General features: G+C 43.2%; 1 protein-coding gene across 1 annotated transcript in view; it reads right to left on the reverse strand.

Moving 5' to 3' along the window:
* Positions 1–16298, reverse strand: part of LOC146172552 (nose resistant to fluoxetine protein 6-like) — a 99857-nt gene that overhangs the window by 44400 nt on the left and 39159 nt on the right. Inside the window, exons 4-7 of the mRNA XM_084585798.1 lie at positions 14481–14565; positions 2644–2732; positions 1926–2105; positions 1141–1237 (exon numbers count right to left, since the gene is read on the reverse strand). Coding sequence (XP_084441924.1) covers positions 1141–1237; positions 1926–2105; positions 2644–2732; positions 14481–14565 — 451 coding nt within the window. The remainder of the gene's footprint in view (positions 1–1140; positions 1238–1925; positions 2106–2643; positions 2733–14480; positions 14566–16298) is intronic.

The following is a 16298-nucleotide window of genomic DNA, read 5'->3' on the forward strand; positions in this document are numbered from 1 at the left end:
CTGCCAGCTACCAACTTCCTGCGCCATGCTAGTGAATGTTTGCTCACGATGGCGAACGCTTACTCTTCGCTGTATTTTGGGTGTGGCGTCACCTTTAACGATATCGCGTTTTAGAGCTTGCTGATGTGGAGCCTGCAATTAGCTTGTTTGCTCGCATTTTGTCGTTTCGCTTCCTGTTCAATGTAGACCACTCCGTATAGCCTTGGAGCTACAGTCGAATTATTCATTCGAACAACAGCACTCTACCTTCCCAGACTCCGCTAGTTTTCTTAACTTCAACATCAGCGTTCTTGATACGCCGATGCCTCTAATCCACCCTGAAAAGTTGAAGACGGCTTTCTTTGGCCTAAGGATTTTTTTTTTGAAGCGAACATCTGGCCGCCCTCGGTCACCGTGGCTGTTTGCTTCATCTGGCTAAATGACATCTCAAGTACCCAAGGGGGCAGCACCGAGGAAAATGGTTCCGGGTACAGGGGGCTCATTTAGAGCAGGAGGGAAGTCACAGGGTTTAGAGGTGACTGACAGAACGATGTCTCCAGTAGGTAAGGCACAGTTAAGAAAGGAAAGGGCTGGGTATAGAGTGAGGCCAGTGGAGAGAGCTAGATTACATAGTATAGTGGCGAGTGAGAGGGAAGGAAAGCTTGACTACCAGCATGGCCTGTGCACCATTCGTAATATTCTCTTCGAGCTAGGAAGCAATCTTTTACTTTGGGGTAGGCTATTGTAACTAAAAACATCTCCACGATGATAATAAAGCTTATCGTCGCTCAAACATAACTACATCAGCATTTTCATTCAGCGCCGAGAAGGCACGCCAAAGCTACGGAGCACAAAATGTTGAGCATAGAGGTAATCATCTACAGCAACCAAATTTTATATCGTACATTGTCTCGTCAAAATTATTTCCTTTTTGCGTGTACAAGAAATGTACACAAAAACGTCATGTATTTATTATGAAAAATCCTTTAAACTAATAAGCAGGGTGTCTTAGTACTTCAGCTGGTACATGCGTTAGACATTAGCGATCCATGAAAATTCCTTGATAGTTCAGCTGGAGTCATTCGCTTGCGTACATAATCATCTTCGGTAGTTTCTGCGCGAATTTGTTTTATGTAATTGCTGAACGTGTACATAGCTTACCTTAAAAAGAAGAAGGTGTCCACGGAAAGGAAGGATCCAGAAGATATAATACCGCTCTCCCAGCGTTCGAAGAGGAGGGCCCCGTTAACGAGTCGAGCTGGAAAGAAAATAAATATATTTATATGGAGATATCATTTCTTTTGGGCAAGATGGTTAGCTTTCTTATTCGTGGACTTGTGCATTTAGCTCTCGGAATCGGTAAGCCTTTGCAAGCGCTTACTTTTTGCGAGACGACCCAAAACCAGGTTGAGTGCAACATGAGGCGATGTATACGTTTCATGCTTTTTTTGGGACCATACGTGGTGCTCACTGCGCAAGCCGGAATATTCTTAGCCAGGTGAGGCGTGGTCGCCTTGCTATTGCCGCCATTACGATTCCCGCTAGTCCACTGAGCAGTTCTTACTGCGGCCCATGTTCACAGTGTGAGCAGTAATATTGAGCCTGTAATGGTCACTCCTGAAATTGACTTCACGTTTTTCACAACTAGCGAGCTTATTTCGGAAGAAGTTGAGGTTCCTCCTAGATCTGGTTCAGGCCAGTGATGATGATGCAGTACTGGGTTACGCTTGCTTTTGACAAAAAGACATGACGCCAGACATATCAACCCACTGCTGCGTGCTCAAAAGAAAATCGATGGGAGATTAAATTTCCTTACTTTCATAAGAAAGCAGAATATTCTCTTATCTGAGATATTAAGTTATCGGCTTTTAATATTCTCTAGGAATTGAGTTTCTTGTTTTTCGCAAGAATCGTAGAGCGAAACGATATGGATTGAGTTGACTTACATATGTTCTCGAAGGATGAGGCGTATGCATGTCCAAGGCAAATCCAGAAAATGCTCAAGAAACGGAGGCCGTGTATAAATTGGTAGCAGGCAGTTTCCGAGTTCTTATCTTTTTTGGTGGTCAGAAGTAGTCTGGTGTTTGCCAACGCTGAGAACGCTACGAAGAATTGGTAGAAAAGGGCTAAAAGTAGAAATGAAGCGAAAAAAGAATGACATTCCCTTGCTTTATTACAACACAATTCAAAGTTCTAAGCGAAATGGGCGAAATAACGACCATTAGAACCAGACTGCAATGCACAGAATGTGTACGTTTCTCAGAATGCATCGGCCTTCCTGAAGTCTGCCGGTACATGTGAAAGTTTGAAAGCAATTCACATCTGCCATAAAGGCGCAATGTAAAGCCGGAGATCAATTCGTGCTTGAAGCACCAGGTTAGGAATAAATTATTTGCGAGAAAAGAGTGAAATTATACGTATTATATTAAAAAGATAATGTGGAGTACGACAAAGAAAAAGTAACTGCTGCGAAAGCAGCGGTAAGGACTCGGTTAATTCTGATAGTAGGTAAATATTTACCGCGACTTTGAAAGAGAATAACACTGGTAAAATTAACACGAGGCATGCATGTTTTACATTACAGTTGTGCAAGACACATCTCAGTTCACTATATGCAGCATGCATTTCGCCAAAAGAAAATAGCAAGCCAAGCTTTCATCTTGCCTGTTTTGCGATTCTTGCTCCATCTTCTAGTGCACACCTGAAATGCAGTTGAGGCAGCAATGACAGTGACCAGCACCAGTAAAAATGCTCTGGAAGAGAACAAGCAAATGTCTTGATGGATCACTTCATTTTCGCAATAAGCATGTTTGTTGGGGCTGCCACACCACAACTAAATGGTTATTTATTTTCACTCCAGACATTTAAAAGCAGTAAGCAATTGTCTCCTTCTGCCCGCTCTCTAGCTTCCTAAAGTCGTGCCAGGATCCAACTGGTAGAAGATTTCTTGAACAATTCTATAGACTGACTAATCAGGTGATCCGCTTTAATAATCAGTAACAGATGTGAAAATCTTCTGCTGTTGGTCAAGGGCAAAGACACCAATAGGTGAGCTTTGTCCGACACTAAGAAGCCCGTTGTTCTGTCCTGCGTGCACTGTTTTTCATATGGGTGGAGAAAGGTCGCCAATCGGTACAAGGTGGACACAGTAATGGCTGCTCCTGTGAAATTATCTGGAACGTGAGCTTTCCTTAAAGGTAAAGCAGAAACATTAAGAAGTGAGCACCGATTCTACGTGAACTTGAACTCTAGGTTTGTGCAATAAAGCAGGTAATGGACCTGCGCATGCGTGACAAATGCGCAACTAGCACCCTCTGTAGGTGATTTGGTTTTGGTTGGAAAAACATGACCCACCTCAGCGCTGCATTCGCGTGCATTCTTTCGCTGTAGTGCGGCGGATGATTTGAGCTGCTTTATCTAGCTTTCGCCGTGTGTATGTGGCCGTGACTCAGGAAGACTTGTCACGTCTTTAAAAGGAAAGTCAGACATGTGAAAAAAGGACGTCTCGATATTTTGCAACTGTTCCCCGAGTGCGCGTGGTCTGCTCAGTGTCCTCTTCCGCTGCTGCTTTGTGGAGACGCCGTACGTTTTGTTCTCTCCATTTTCTTTGTCGGGGCGCTCACAAAAACACTCAACTGCCGCCCCGCTACATGCTGGCGCTGAGCCTTCAATAAGAAGTAAAGAAACGCAGTATATTGTTCACTATTGCATGCAGTCTCAGGACAGCCATTTGTCTACAACGCGTTTCTATCCAAGCTAAGCATGCCCCATTCAACAATGACAATTGAACGTATATATAACCGCGACGATACAAGGCGCGAAAGACGAAGTCGTTGATGGGGCCGGTTGTGCGCATCCGGCCCTTTTCGAAGTGGCTGAGCCTTCTTGCTGTATTTCGTGCTTGCTGCCAAATGAAAACATCTCGATTTTATGGATTCTGCCATCGACAGATTCGGTGAAAACTGAATTTCATATATTAGTATGAACATCCACCGTAAAAGCAACAATAGCAAGGCGTGCTATCTTAATAGCGGAAGCACGGCAGAGTGAAGCTTCACCATGGGTGCAGGAAACTCTCGCGTATCAGCGCGAGAGTGATTGAGATAATACAACGAGTCGTTTTCTAATCAGTAAAGTTTGGCCTGCGTCTGAAGCTGCAGGGATCAATTCGGCAGGAACTCTTGGCCTATGAAGAAAGCGTACATAAACATTCGCGCATGTTAATAAACAGTACATCCCCTTACACTTCAACACTCGTCCGCGCATTAGCACTCATACAATACACTTTCATTTTGTCAACCATCGTTCTGCTCAAGAAAGATACACATGTTTCTGAACAAAATATCTCAGCCCGCAATGCAATCGCAGCGAGTAAAAGCGATATGGCCCGTGTCAATGGCGAACCATGCCATTAACGCCTAAATACCGTGGTCTTCATAGATGGTGCGCATGCCGCTGTTATCAAAACGTATTAGTGGTAGAAAGCTCATCTTCAAGTTTCTGAGATGAACGTCCTCCTTTAGAAACCGGCTGCGACGCGCTTTGCGACCAGTCAAGGTAGAAAATTGCACGTATTGTTCATACGTGGTCATCCTTTAGAATAAGGCTACAACCCGAAAAATCAGCGCTGCACATCGTTTCTAAAAACGAAAGTGAGATCTTCCCCTTCTATGCCATCCTCTCTTGTCAGCATACGCACGTTCCCGGCAAAAGAGCAACACTAAAATAACGATTCAAGTGCACGTAAGGCGCCAAACGATGCCTTGCGCATACCAGTTCGAGAATTCCTTTCCAACTAAAAGTGCCCGCAAACGTTCAATTTTGCAAAATAGATGCCGCTCGCTTTTCCGCAACTGGTCTATTTGGATGATACCGCCGCTGTGCGAAATATATTATGGATGCACACTGGCTGTTGTTTGCATGTCCTCCTGTTTGAACGCAAGAACCCTAAAACTACTCGAACATTTGCAGAAAGATTGCAGAAAATGTAAATGTCGCCTATTTTTTCATAAGACTGTTGTACTTGGCAAAACGCATAATCAGCGTACAAGGGAAATTATGATGTACTCCACACCTTGAAAAGAGGGGATAAGTGTGTCAGTGACGCATCCACCAACTTGACAAAAGACGACATTGTGTAACTGGAATCAGTTGTTAAAAAGCACTAAACGTATTTTTGCCTTTTTTCAGATGTTTGCTTTTATCCCAGATATTTTGTTACTTTGCCTCGTTTTTTGTCTTTTTTTTTAATGTTTCCATTGCCCTTTTTTCTACAGTACATATTCTGTTAACACTTCCAAAAAATTCAATTGAGAGAGGCGCTCGCGTCCTGTCTGTGCTCGCCTTTTTGTCCCCATTTTTTCGTGCTGCGTTTCGAAAAATGCACATCTGCAGGTACTTGCCCCTCCCCAGCTGTTTTACTCCTTTTCACAGCCTCTAACGCTCCCTTCTTTCTTAGCAGCGGAACGACTGGCTGTTCTTCACTACTACTACTCTCGTTAGTGTCCTGATTAGGTAGGTTGCACTAAAGATCAGTGTAGAGCCCCTCCGCAACTTTTGCTGCCATATCCGTTTTTGCCTTGTTAAAAGTGGCCCTAGATCGCTTTCCGGCTACAGCCGTTCTTCAGATCATACTGAATGTTTTTTGTTGATATTACACTTCTCATACCGGACGCTTTAGCGCCCTGATAGCTCTGGCACTTTATTCTGTCCGCCGCTTTGGAGGCTTTTGCTTTTTGGCATTTCTACAATGGATTATTTGCCTCCTTAGATGGTGACAGTTTCCTAACTATCTCCCAACTTCTACCTTCCACCAAATAATGACATCTCTGAAATTATCATATTTCCCTTATACGCTGAGGTCGTCCTCCACAGTGTATGCCGAATATCTAGTTCGCACCGATATCCGTGATCCTTCCATTTTACGTCCTGCCACTAACTTGTAGATCATCCGCTCCTACCTTACTAGTTTATCCCGTTCCTTCTTTAAATATAGACTAATTCCAACCCGTACCATCCTGTGGTCACTTCATCGCACCTTTGCAATGCCCTCCAAATCCTGCAGAATGTGTGGCATAAAGCACGCTTTGAAATCTATTTAGTATTTAGTATACCAATACAGGCTTTTTTCTTGTACATATTTCATGCCTTCCGTTTGACGAAAGACGTATTTATGACTATAAGTTATTGCTTTCTCAGAACTCCACTGATAATTTTTCTTTGCTTTTTCCAGAGCCCATATTCCCCCACTGCCCGCGAAAGCATGGCACAGACCCTCTTTGTAAAATTTAACGCGATTCTGACCGCAACACCACGCGCAGCGGGATCGTTTTATAAATGTGATATGCTATGCGTGAATGCCAATTTAATGAAATTTAAGATACGTGTTTTGGACGTTCAATATTTCATGCCACATTACAGAATAAGAAAGTAAAAATGAGGACTGAGCTTTGGTGTAAACAGTCTTTAATTTCGAGTCTCAATATTCGCCTTCAAACTAAATAAATAAGCCTGATTAGTAAATATCAGTTAATAGGCCAAGTTTTCGTTAAGCTTCATGCAAGGCGTAATGTTCTCTTCGTTCTGACACCCATGTGCAGAGAACGCTAATAAGTATCTCTCATATGGTCACTAAAAAAAAAGAGAAGTCATCGGGTACATATTTTTGCGAGAATTCAAAAGGTGTTTCATAATAATGCTTGCAGGATAAACTTTAAAAAATTATAAAATTGGGCTTGTTATTTTTCAATAAGTTGATTTTGAAAAATCCCGAATGCATTACGAAGAGCTGCAAAAAAATGTTTAACGGGGATGTTCGGTTTCAGCATATTGCGTGCCGTTTCAAATTTAAAAACGTATTCGCCAGGATGTCGATAGAACAACCATTTTCAATTAGTGGACAGAATCTAGTGAAGAAGGTTGCATGCTTTTAGGACATAAGGTAAGGAACATTTTGCAAGCCACGAATGTCGAATTCTATCAAAATTTATATGTAAGTTAAATATTACGAGGACGCGTGTGGTTTGCCTTCAGAGTATCGCGTCTTTGACACAGTCTCCTCTTTCCATAAATGTTTGCAATGAGAGAGCGGCACAGAGTTTGGGATAATATTAAATGTCCTTAGTTGAGGTAGTTTTGGGGCAACGGAAGGCGAAGTATCTATGTATAGCCTCGGTAAACACTTGCATTTGCAATGAAAGGTACATACTTTCCGGCAGTGATGTCCTCAGTTTGAACCCTTATTGACAAATTCACTTCCGGGTGAAGGCTAAATGAAAAAAACCGTGCATGACAAACCCCGAAAACTACACAAAGAACAACTGTGTCACGAATTTGATGCTAAAAAGCGAGGGTATTTTTTCTGACACGTTTCATGGATACGTTTCTCAATCTTAATGCGCGGCAACGCGTTTTCGGCGCAGTGAGGACATTACGGCATTGCGTGCAAATTACCACTATATCGTTAGTCATAAGTTAATAATGAGTGAAACCTAGCTATACGAAAGCATACCATCACGGTAACCGGAGATGGCGTATTATATATTGTATTTTTTTTTCAGTCACAGCCCTACGTTTAGAGCGCACTGGGAAACGCTGGCAGAAGACAACTTTCTTGCCTGATAGCTTGAACACACCTTATAATCCGCAAGGATGAATTTTGGCTAAAAATGCTTAGGTTTTCGCGAGCAGTATAATATCGGGGTCAACTTTCCAGTTCCAGCCTTCAGGCTCACTTTGACCCATCGTCTTGCGCTGTAGAAGATTTAAAAGATTGCTTGTCATGATTCTGTCGTACAGCGATACACCCCTCTGAATTTTAGGATACCTTCTTCCACACCATACTAAAGCCCAATTCTTATCCGTCGATAGAGGATTCAGCGCTGCCAACGGCTGTCCTATTTCACCGATGCAGCAATAATTTCTTTGTGGTTTGGGGAAATTTGTGCCTTCCATATCTCTACTTTCTGCCTCGCAGGCATTTCCCTGGGATGATTCAGAAAGCAGCCCTCATCCATGCTCGCTATTCATCGACGTCGAATTCTTTTACGGCAGCTCGGTTTGTCTTGAATGCTCGTGCACACCCGACTATACTGAGCTTGAGTAATGGTGACATTTTTCGTCTTTTGTGAGCCATCGCAACCTTGATTCACGGGAACAGCGGAGAAAGTGGCGTTATTTTCGCGGCTTCACTCACGTTCGCACAAATAATCAAAACACTGAACACCAGTCACCGGAGGCGGCATTCCTTTGGCAGAAATGCTGACTGCATATCGAACCTAATTTCATTATGCGACCTACAATGCTTATTGCAGGAACATTCGGGAAACGTTTCTTTCTTCTTTTTTTTTTTGCCTTTACAATCACGTTAGACGTTTTTGTGTTATATAATATCATCAAAAATGGAATAATATGTAGTCCGTAACATAGCCTGCTAGATGCCAAACATTTAGTTTTATACATATACTCAGAGAAGTACGCTAGTCCAGATGGCTGGAGCCGAGCTCTTCCGAAGAAAGACACTGATTTTACCTTTTATTAGGTAAATCATACTTGAGCTAAGATTTGTGTTCGAGCGCAGGCAGCAAGAAAAAAAAAAAATGAGGCCTGTGAAGTTATCGCTACGAAAAGCAGTTGTGTTAAAATTCTGGTTCACTTAGTTTGGCGTGCGCAGCTAGAGCGCTCTTGACAAGCGTGTTCACCTGTGTATATTTCGCGTACTGTAGTTTCGAAGAAACCATGTTATTTACATTTAATACATATATGACCATTATAACAAACTGTTACATATGTGTTACTGCAGCAGGTAAAATGCACATCCGTGGTTACAGACTTGATTTCCAGCATTTTTTTAAATAAGTACCAGGTCATGAATAAGATGCTGAACAATCGCATTATTATGCAAAGCGCTTCCCACTATGCATAAAAACTATTAAATATTCCATCTAGTGCCCGCATTTTTGTTTGCTTGCGTTTTGAGTACCGGAAATGACAATCTATTCATAATACACCATTTTGGGCGAGTTGGTTACATACATTCATTATTACAGCGCAAGGACGGCACAGAACAAGAGGAGGACAAAACAGCGTGTCCTCCTCTTGTTCTGTGCCGTCCTTGCGCTGTTATAATGAACAATGTGCTCAGTAAATAATGCCCTTTTAGCTAAAGCTACGACTGCGCGTTAAGCGTCTTCTTGATTTCCAGCGGCTGTATAGGATTCCTATTTCACGATATTACCATATGAAATTAGCAACTCCCTCTGTAAGTAATAGCAGCCGATTGAGAGAAATTTGGCAAATACAAAATATGTGTGGTAGCAACGCCGCGTTTCATGGGCTTTTTGGTTTGAGGCTACGGCCTCAAGGTTACAACTCCACGAAAGATTGGCCAATCTGGTGACTGGGGACCTTAGAGGCAGCGAACTATTAGTTTTTGGGTTGTCTGTATCTAATTTGCAGATATACAAACTTTCTTTTGTAAGTAAGAGTAAACTTCAGCACTGCACATATCATAAAAATATTTCGTGCGAAATTTGGAGAAGATTCTAGAGTAATGGTTGAAAAAAAGGACACATGTAAAATCCAAAACTGAAAAACCTCATCAAAACTATTTAGGACTAAAAATGTCCAGCACAGTCTATTTCCCTATAAGTGAAAATATTGTACTTCCGTTTTAAAGTGCTATTTTTGTGTTGTTCAGGAATGCTGGTCTTCACCCAATACCCACAATGGCGTTTGTGCCTACTGCCAACTGCACCAACCAAACTATTAATTTTTGGGTTGTCTGTATCTAATTTGCAGACATACAAACTTTCTTTTGTAAGTAAGAGTAAACTTCAGCACTGCACATATCATAAAAATATTTCGTGCGAAATTTGGAGAAGATTCTAGACTAAAGGTTGAAAAAAGGACACATGTAAAATCCAAAACTGAAAAACCTCATCAAAACTATTTAGGACTAAAAATGTCCAGCACAGTCTATTTTCCTATAAGTGAAAATATTGTACTTCCGTTTTAAAGTGCTATTTTTGTGTTGTTCAGGAATGCTGGTCTTCACCCAATACCCACAATGGCGTTTGTGCCTACTGCCAACTGCACCAACCAAATCCAATACAGCCAAAGCAGAATGGGTCAAAATGTTATGTGATGAAAGGCACTCGGAAACTGAGTTGTTTTCATTTGAATACTCAACTGATAAGAACGTTCCTCATCAGCCCCATCTACTTAAGCTCATAGATCCCTTTACAGTTTTTGCCTTTTGCAACTTTTTTTCGTTGATGTCTGGGACTTTAGCGGAGCTTGGAGAGTATAAGCGAATTTGCCATCAGGAATAACAATCTGCTTAATAAGCTTTTCTTCAAGTTAGATCGTAAAAAAACTTTTGTACGGGTATGTGGCTACAAAATATTCGCATTGGGTTGATCTTAAGAGGCCATCTCTCATTCCAGAGCTTCATTCGCGAAAGCGGCTTCCCAATATCCAAGACTGAAGCTTGCAGGAGAGACTCCAACGCAATTGCATGGCTCCGCAACACTGGTGGTGGTGGAAACAGAGTGCTGTAGATATTTCCGTTCTTTTTTTCCGATCTTTGGTCGAAGAATCCCGCGAGTGCCCATGTAGATCGCGAGGACCATGAACTTGAGCATTTCACTTGGACTCACTTCGAGTGCCGAGACTCTTGTGAACGAGCATGTACGGTGTGTTCCCAAAATCCGTCTCCAAGCATATATGCAGGGTGTTTCTCGTAACCTGAACAAAAAAGTTTAGAAAAGGCGACAGTAGCCGGCTGAGACCAACGACATTGGGTTTATCATCATGTAGTGCTCCTCAGAGCATTTTATATGTCGCTCAATTAGCTAATTAACGAATATCAGTTATGCAAAATCCTCATTATTTCGTTTAGGGCCTAAGTGCGCTTCATTAAGTTGTAGACGGAGTTAGCGTACAATGAACCAAGCTTTTTCTATTAACCTAACTCCTACGTGATTGTTTTTACTGGCATTTAAAGAAAGCATGCTACATATAACAATACCACGTGCCTGCGGTATTGCTGCACCGTACTGCAGAGCTGCCAAACGCGTTGTGAATTATCGAAGTGTGCACGCTCCCCATCTCGAAATGAGCGGCAGGCATAGCATGCACTATCAGCATAGCCTCAAAACTGCGCCAGCACATTCTGCCCGAGCACAGGAAGACCGAGCTACGATCATCGATAAACGGTGGGCACGCCACCAACAGCAATCTCCAGTGGAGATTTTACTGAGCTCTCACACCGACGAATAAAAAAAATTCCGAGAGCACTGGGGTATATACACTGCAGAAATGCTAGAGCCTAAGCGTTTCCTGTACACACGATGCATCATGTTTTCTCTCATTATCATTATCAACTAAATGCACCGTCATTATCATTGCCAATGTTATCATTGGCGTTATCACTAATTTTAATGTCATTGTCATAGCTACTGTCATCCTCACGGCCGACCAGGAGAATCTGATGTGCGCTCCACGATCACCAGCATGGCGCAGTTGGTTCATCGCCTAATTCAAGGCAGGGTAGCTTTTTCTTGTGCGCGCGTGTGTGTGTGTGTGTCGTTCACTTGAGAAATGTCACCGCCTATGTTTCATTCGTCTAAACGTTGGAGGGCTGCATTATTATAAGGCAGGGGTGCATCACGTGACCTTTTTATACTTGGCAGGCTTTCTTCAAATTATAGAAAAAACGGCCACGTCATAGGCACGATGGTAGAAAATATTGGATCGGTTGTCGCCGAACCCTCCACAATTTTATGAAACCCACTTGGCCCGAAGCGAATAATAAATATCTTGCAAAACTTATTTAGATAATTAACTAATCATTATTGAAATAAGTAATGTAATGTAATAACTAACGTAAAAATACTCTGAGGAGTGTTACATGACAGAAAATGATATGTCACTGGTTTCAACAAGCTTCGCTGCAGCGTTTCTTTTTTATCCTTTGTTCAAGTTATGCGAAACACTGCAGATGTTTCCTCAAATAGGTTCTATCGCCTTGGCTAAAGAAATCGAGAAAGAGATTGACGGGCCAGTGAGAGGTTTTAATGAATCTGACTGTGAGTGCCGTGCGTGCATCTTCGTTCATGAGTTCGTCAGCTTCCAGTATAGGGGACACCTCGATACGGTTATGCGCCTCTGGCAACAGGTCATTAAAATAGGCCGTGAAAACACTACCAAACAGGTACGCGTGTAGCGACTTAGCCCACGCACTGAGGAGTAAGCGGCAGGGGAAACTGTGCGCCTTATTGGCCACCAGTCGACGTTGAAGGCGATGATGCACTTGAATTGCTGTCCGAGCTGCGAGCTGAAATCAGGAGTTCTAAAGTCGCCTTCCTAAAATTATTTGCTGATGTTATCAAAAACATTCGAACCCGAAGCGGGCGATTCTTCACACGATCGGTTTTGATTTCAATGGGCGGCGAAACGCCAGTTCGACTGCATTTTCTCCTCGACCCGCTGCTTCGCTGAAGACCAAAATCTGATGCCTCATTACGCGCTTAGAAAAGCTAGCTATACAAGCTCCAAAATGTTTCAAAAAGTACACTCTATATGGCGAGTGGCGTTCTGGTGCGCCGAAATTTAGGCTTCGCAGTAGGCGCTAAATAATGGTTCATATATGAATGATATAAAAAAGAAGAACCGAACAAGGGTAAATAGGGACCGCCTCAGGTCGCAGATGAGCCAACGTTTCGACAAGTGAACTTGTCTTCGTCTGGGCATGCCCATGCCCAGACGAAGACAAGTCCACTTGTCGAAACGTTGGCTCATCTGCGACCTGAGGCGGTCCCTATTTACCCTTGTTCGGTTCTTCTTTTTTATACCGTGCAAACCATCTTCTTCCTTTCGTTATATATGAATGATGTATACTTTCGACCGGTTCCCAAACAGTTAAAGCACCTTAAGAAAGATTGCAAGAACGGTTTATTCTGGATTCTTTGCGCACGGATTAATTTTGATGAAAACAATGGCACGCAAAGCAACCTGTGAAAGATTTGCAGTTAACCAGGGGTCGAATTACGGATGGCTCACTCTCACAATATCCCTATTGGCTGGCGGCGAGATGGCGGAAGTAGCTTTTTGCCTCATCGACGGCTGCGGTTTTGTCGTGAACACGGTTGATGTGACGACGTTAGCCAAGGGCTGAAGGTTTGTATTGGTTGTGAGACTTGTTAGTGAGCACCGTGGTGAGCACTCACAAAGAAAAAATGGCGGCGATCTATGCGACGGCCGCCTTTCTCGTGAGGCGGTAGCAGTGACGCCCCAATGCTTTGATTTTTATTATGTTGGCGTGTCTGCTACGACGCGTGAAGTTCAGGGGCGCGCGCCGTTGCCTCTCCAATAGGTTGACACATGACTCGTTCTCTGCTTTCGCTCTATCGCCGCGCTCTTGCTTGCGGCTAGCAGCGGAAAATGAGGTCGTTTTAGCCTCCTTATATCTCCCTCTGTCATCTTGATTTCACAACGTGCCATTTCTCTCCATTGTACGGGCCACCGAAAGTGGGCCCTTTGTGCATGTGGTTACTTTCGGATGGCTGACCGCGCGGGATCTTCGACTGCGGACTGTAGCGATGGCTCTTCGGATTCTGAATACGAGCCCAGCCCTGATCCGGATCCTAAAGAAGTATCAAGATGTGTTTTTTTTTCTTATATTATTCTCATTTATCTCACTTATAGTCAGGCTGATGATGATGTAAATTAAAAATGCCTGCAGAACAGTAAGATGTGCATATTTCATTGACTATGTTGTTTGTGTACCAATCATAATCAAAAATAAATCGCTATGCTCGTTCCTTCTTATGCTATTTTCCTAAAACCAAGCAGGCAATGGGGTGCGTCACGGCCAGAAACACCCGACCGCAAAAGGGTTCAACTTCTGCGACCGCAAGTTTTAATAATATTGCAGCAAATTGTATGCAACAAGAGGAAAGTATTCAACAGTTGCATCTTGCCTGTACTCACCTACGGGGATGAAACGTGGAGGCTATCCAAGAGAGTTCTACTTAAGTTGGGGACAACCCAGAGGGCTATGGAACGAAAAATGGTAGGGGTAACATTAAGAGATAGAAAGCGTGCAGAGTGGGTCAGATAAATAACTCAATTTACCGACATTCTAGTGGAAATTAAGAAGAAGAAATGGACATGGGCAGGACATGTAGTGCGAATAGAGGATAACCGATGGTCGCTTAGGGTAACAAACTGGATTCGAAGGCAAGGAAAGCGTAGCAGGGTGCGGCAGAAAGTTAGGTGGGCGGATGAGATTAAGAAGTTCGCAGGGGTCAAGTGGATGCAGCTAGCACAGAACCGGGTTAAGTGGAGAAATATGGGAGAGGCCTTCGCCCTGCAGTGGGTATAATGGTGATGATGATGATGATGATGATGATGATGATGATGATGAACAGTGTTGTAGGTCGCGTACAAGGCGCCATCGAAATTAGTCAAAGAAAGAAAATTCTGTTGTTTATGCTTACATAATTGAAGCCTGGGTGCGGTTTATGCTCTCCTGCTTGCCAGTCACGCAGTCCTTGACAGTAATCTGCACGGCAGCTCCCACCACTGCGCATTGAAAGGGATTACATAGGCACTTGAAATCCAATTAAAACAGCCAGGTGGTCAAAACTAAGGTGGGCACTTGCGTTAGAAGACTAATTATTTTTACCAGTCAATGAAAACATGCACTTTCATCAAGAGCCAACCTGCGCCATGTAACAGAAGTTTGCAACATATGAAGCGGTCCGAAGATCCGAGTCAATAATCAAGGTCAGAAAAAAGGACTCTGTTTCATGAAAAAACAACAACCAGATGAAAGACATGCGCTGTGATGCACGCAATGTTTACAATGTAAGTAAAATATTTCGCAGAACCATGTGCCGACTCTTCAGTCTCAATATTCATATACTGCGCTGCGAAAAGCCCAAGGAACTAGACGAGAGCAGCCGGTGCAATTTTACATGCTTAGGGCGACACTGAAGACCAAAGTACTGCCAGAGTACCAGATGGTGAAACGCCGAGGCCATGTTTGTTACCGTTTTTCATAAATCGCGTCCACACATAGCGAGAACCAAATATCGGTTGATAGCAAAGGTCAGCGAGTGACATAATATTACGCGATTGTTGCGCTAAACAACAAATTTATTGCTGCTCAGGCTTCGAACTGAGCCTCCTAGCATTCATACCACCAAGAGAATCATGAACGTTCCAACCTAGCTACTTGGAGCCACTTCGCGCAACTAGCACGCAGGGTCCCTTCAAAATATTTGTACTGAATGAATTCATCTAACGGCTACGAGGGAAGGAGCAGAAAACTACGAAGGATGCCAAGTGGCGTGCCACGAATAAGTACATTTAGATTCTCGACAGGTGAAACGAAAATAACTGCTCAGGGCCCCGAACGGAGGAGAATATTTCTATAGATTCCATGTATATAAGCGCTAATTAGGTTTCATTCCGCTTTGAAAAATTAAATGACATCCACTGCACCCCAGAACTTAATATATGCATTTTCCAAGCAAGGCAAGCTATTCACGAAACTGTAGATTAAGAATGCTAGAGAGGGACGACAGGGTAGCGTTTGGCGTCGCATGGTTGGTAACTGATGAGGATACTTGTATACAGCTGTACACAGATCACATAACGCTGTTGGCTGCAGTGGAAGTTATTATCGCATCGGACTAAGTGAGTGAAGTTATACGGAGATTTGCAAAACAGGGGGGTACTGAACGCTTCGAAACGGCAGCAGTATCATCTCCAACATGTGCAGCGGTATTTTTTAAAGAGGAGATCGAGCTGCAAGTATATAGAATCACAGTTCTGCTGCCTTACTCATGTCATTAATATGCCCTCTGGTGGATTTTTCGTTGTTTTCGTGTTTACTTCAGAAGATTCTTCCGAGCACGCGTAACACTTGATTTCTTTTCCTTGTGCTCTTTTTGTGTTGGCCTTTCTATAGCACATGCCGGAGGCGCTCGTTGGCCATCATGTGACCAAAAGAACCTAATCACGCCAATATCTAGAGGCCATTGTGCAGCAGTAAAAGAGTGCAGTTAGTTTGAGGTGTCGATGTCAGCACCATCATTTATTCAAATCGTAGGTTCATAGGAATCGCTTTTGTGTGCTAAAAATGTCACCGTAGACGTAAGCGCTGCTACTAAGATGGTGAAAGTACAGTCGCAATAGTACATCCTGGCGAAAGAACATAACACTGATATCAGTGGCGGGGATCGAGCAACGCCAGTGATAACGCATCCTCATAACTACCAAGTCAGCAACTATGCACTGAGGCCATCGCT

The sequence above is a fragment of the Amblyomma maculatum genome, unplaced genomic scaffold (assembly GCF_055883805.1).
Source record: "Amblyomma maculatum isolate TAMU_Amacu unplaced genomic scaffold, ASM5588380v1 scaffold_13, whole genome shotgun sequence".
NCBI lineage: Eukaryota > Metazoa > Arthropoda > Arachnida > Ixodida > Ixodidae > Amblyomma > Amblyomma maculatum.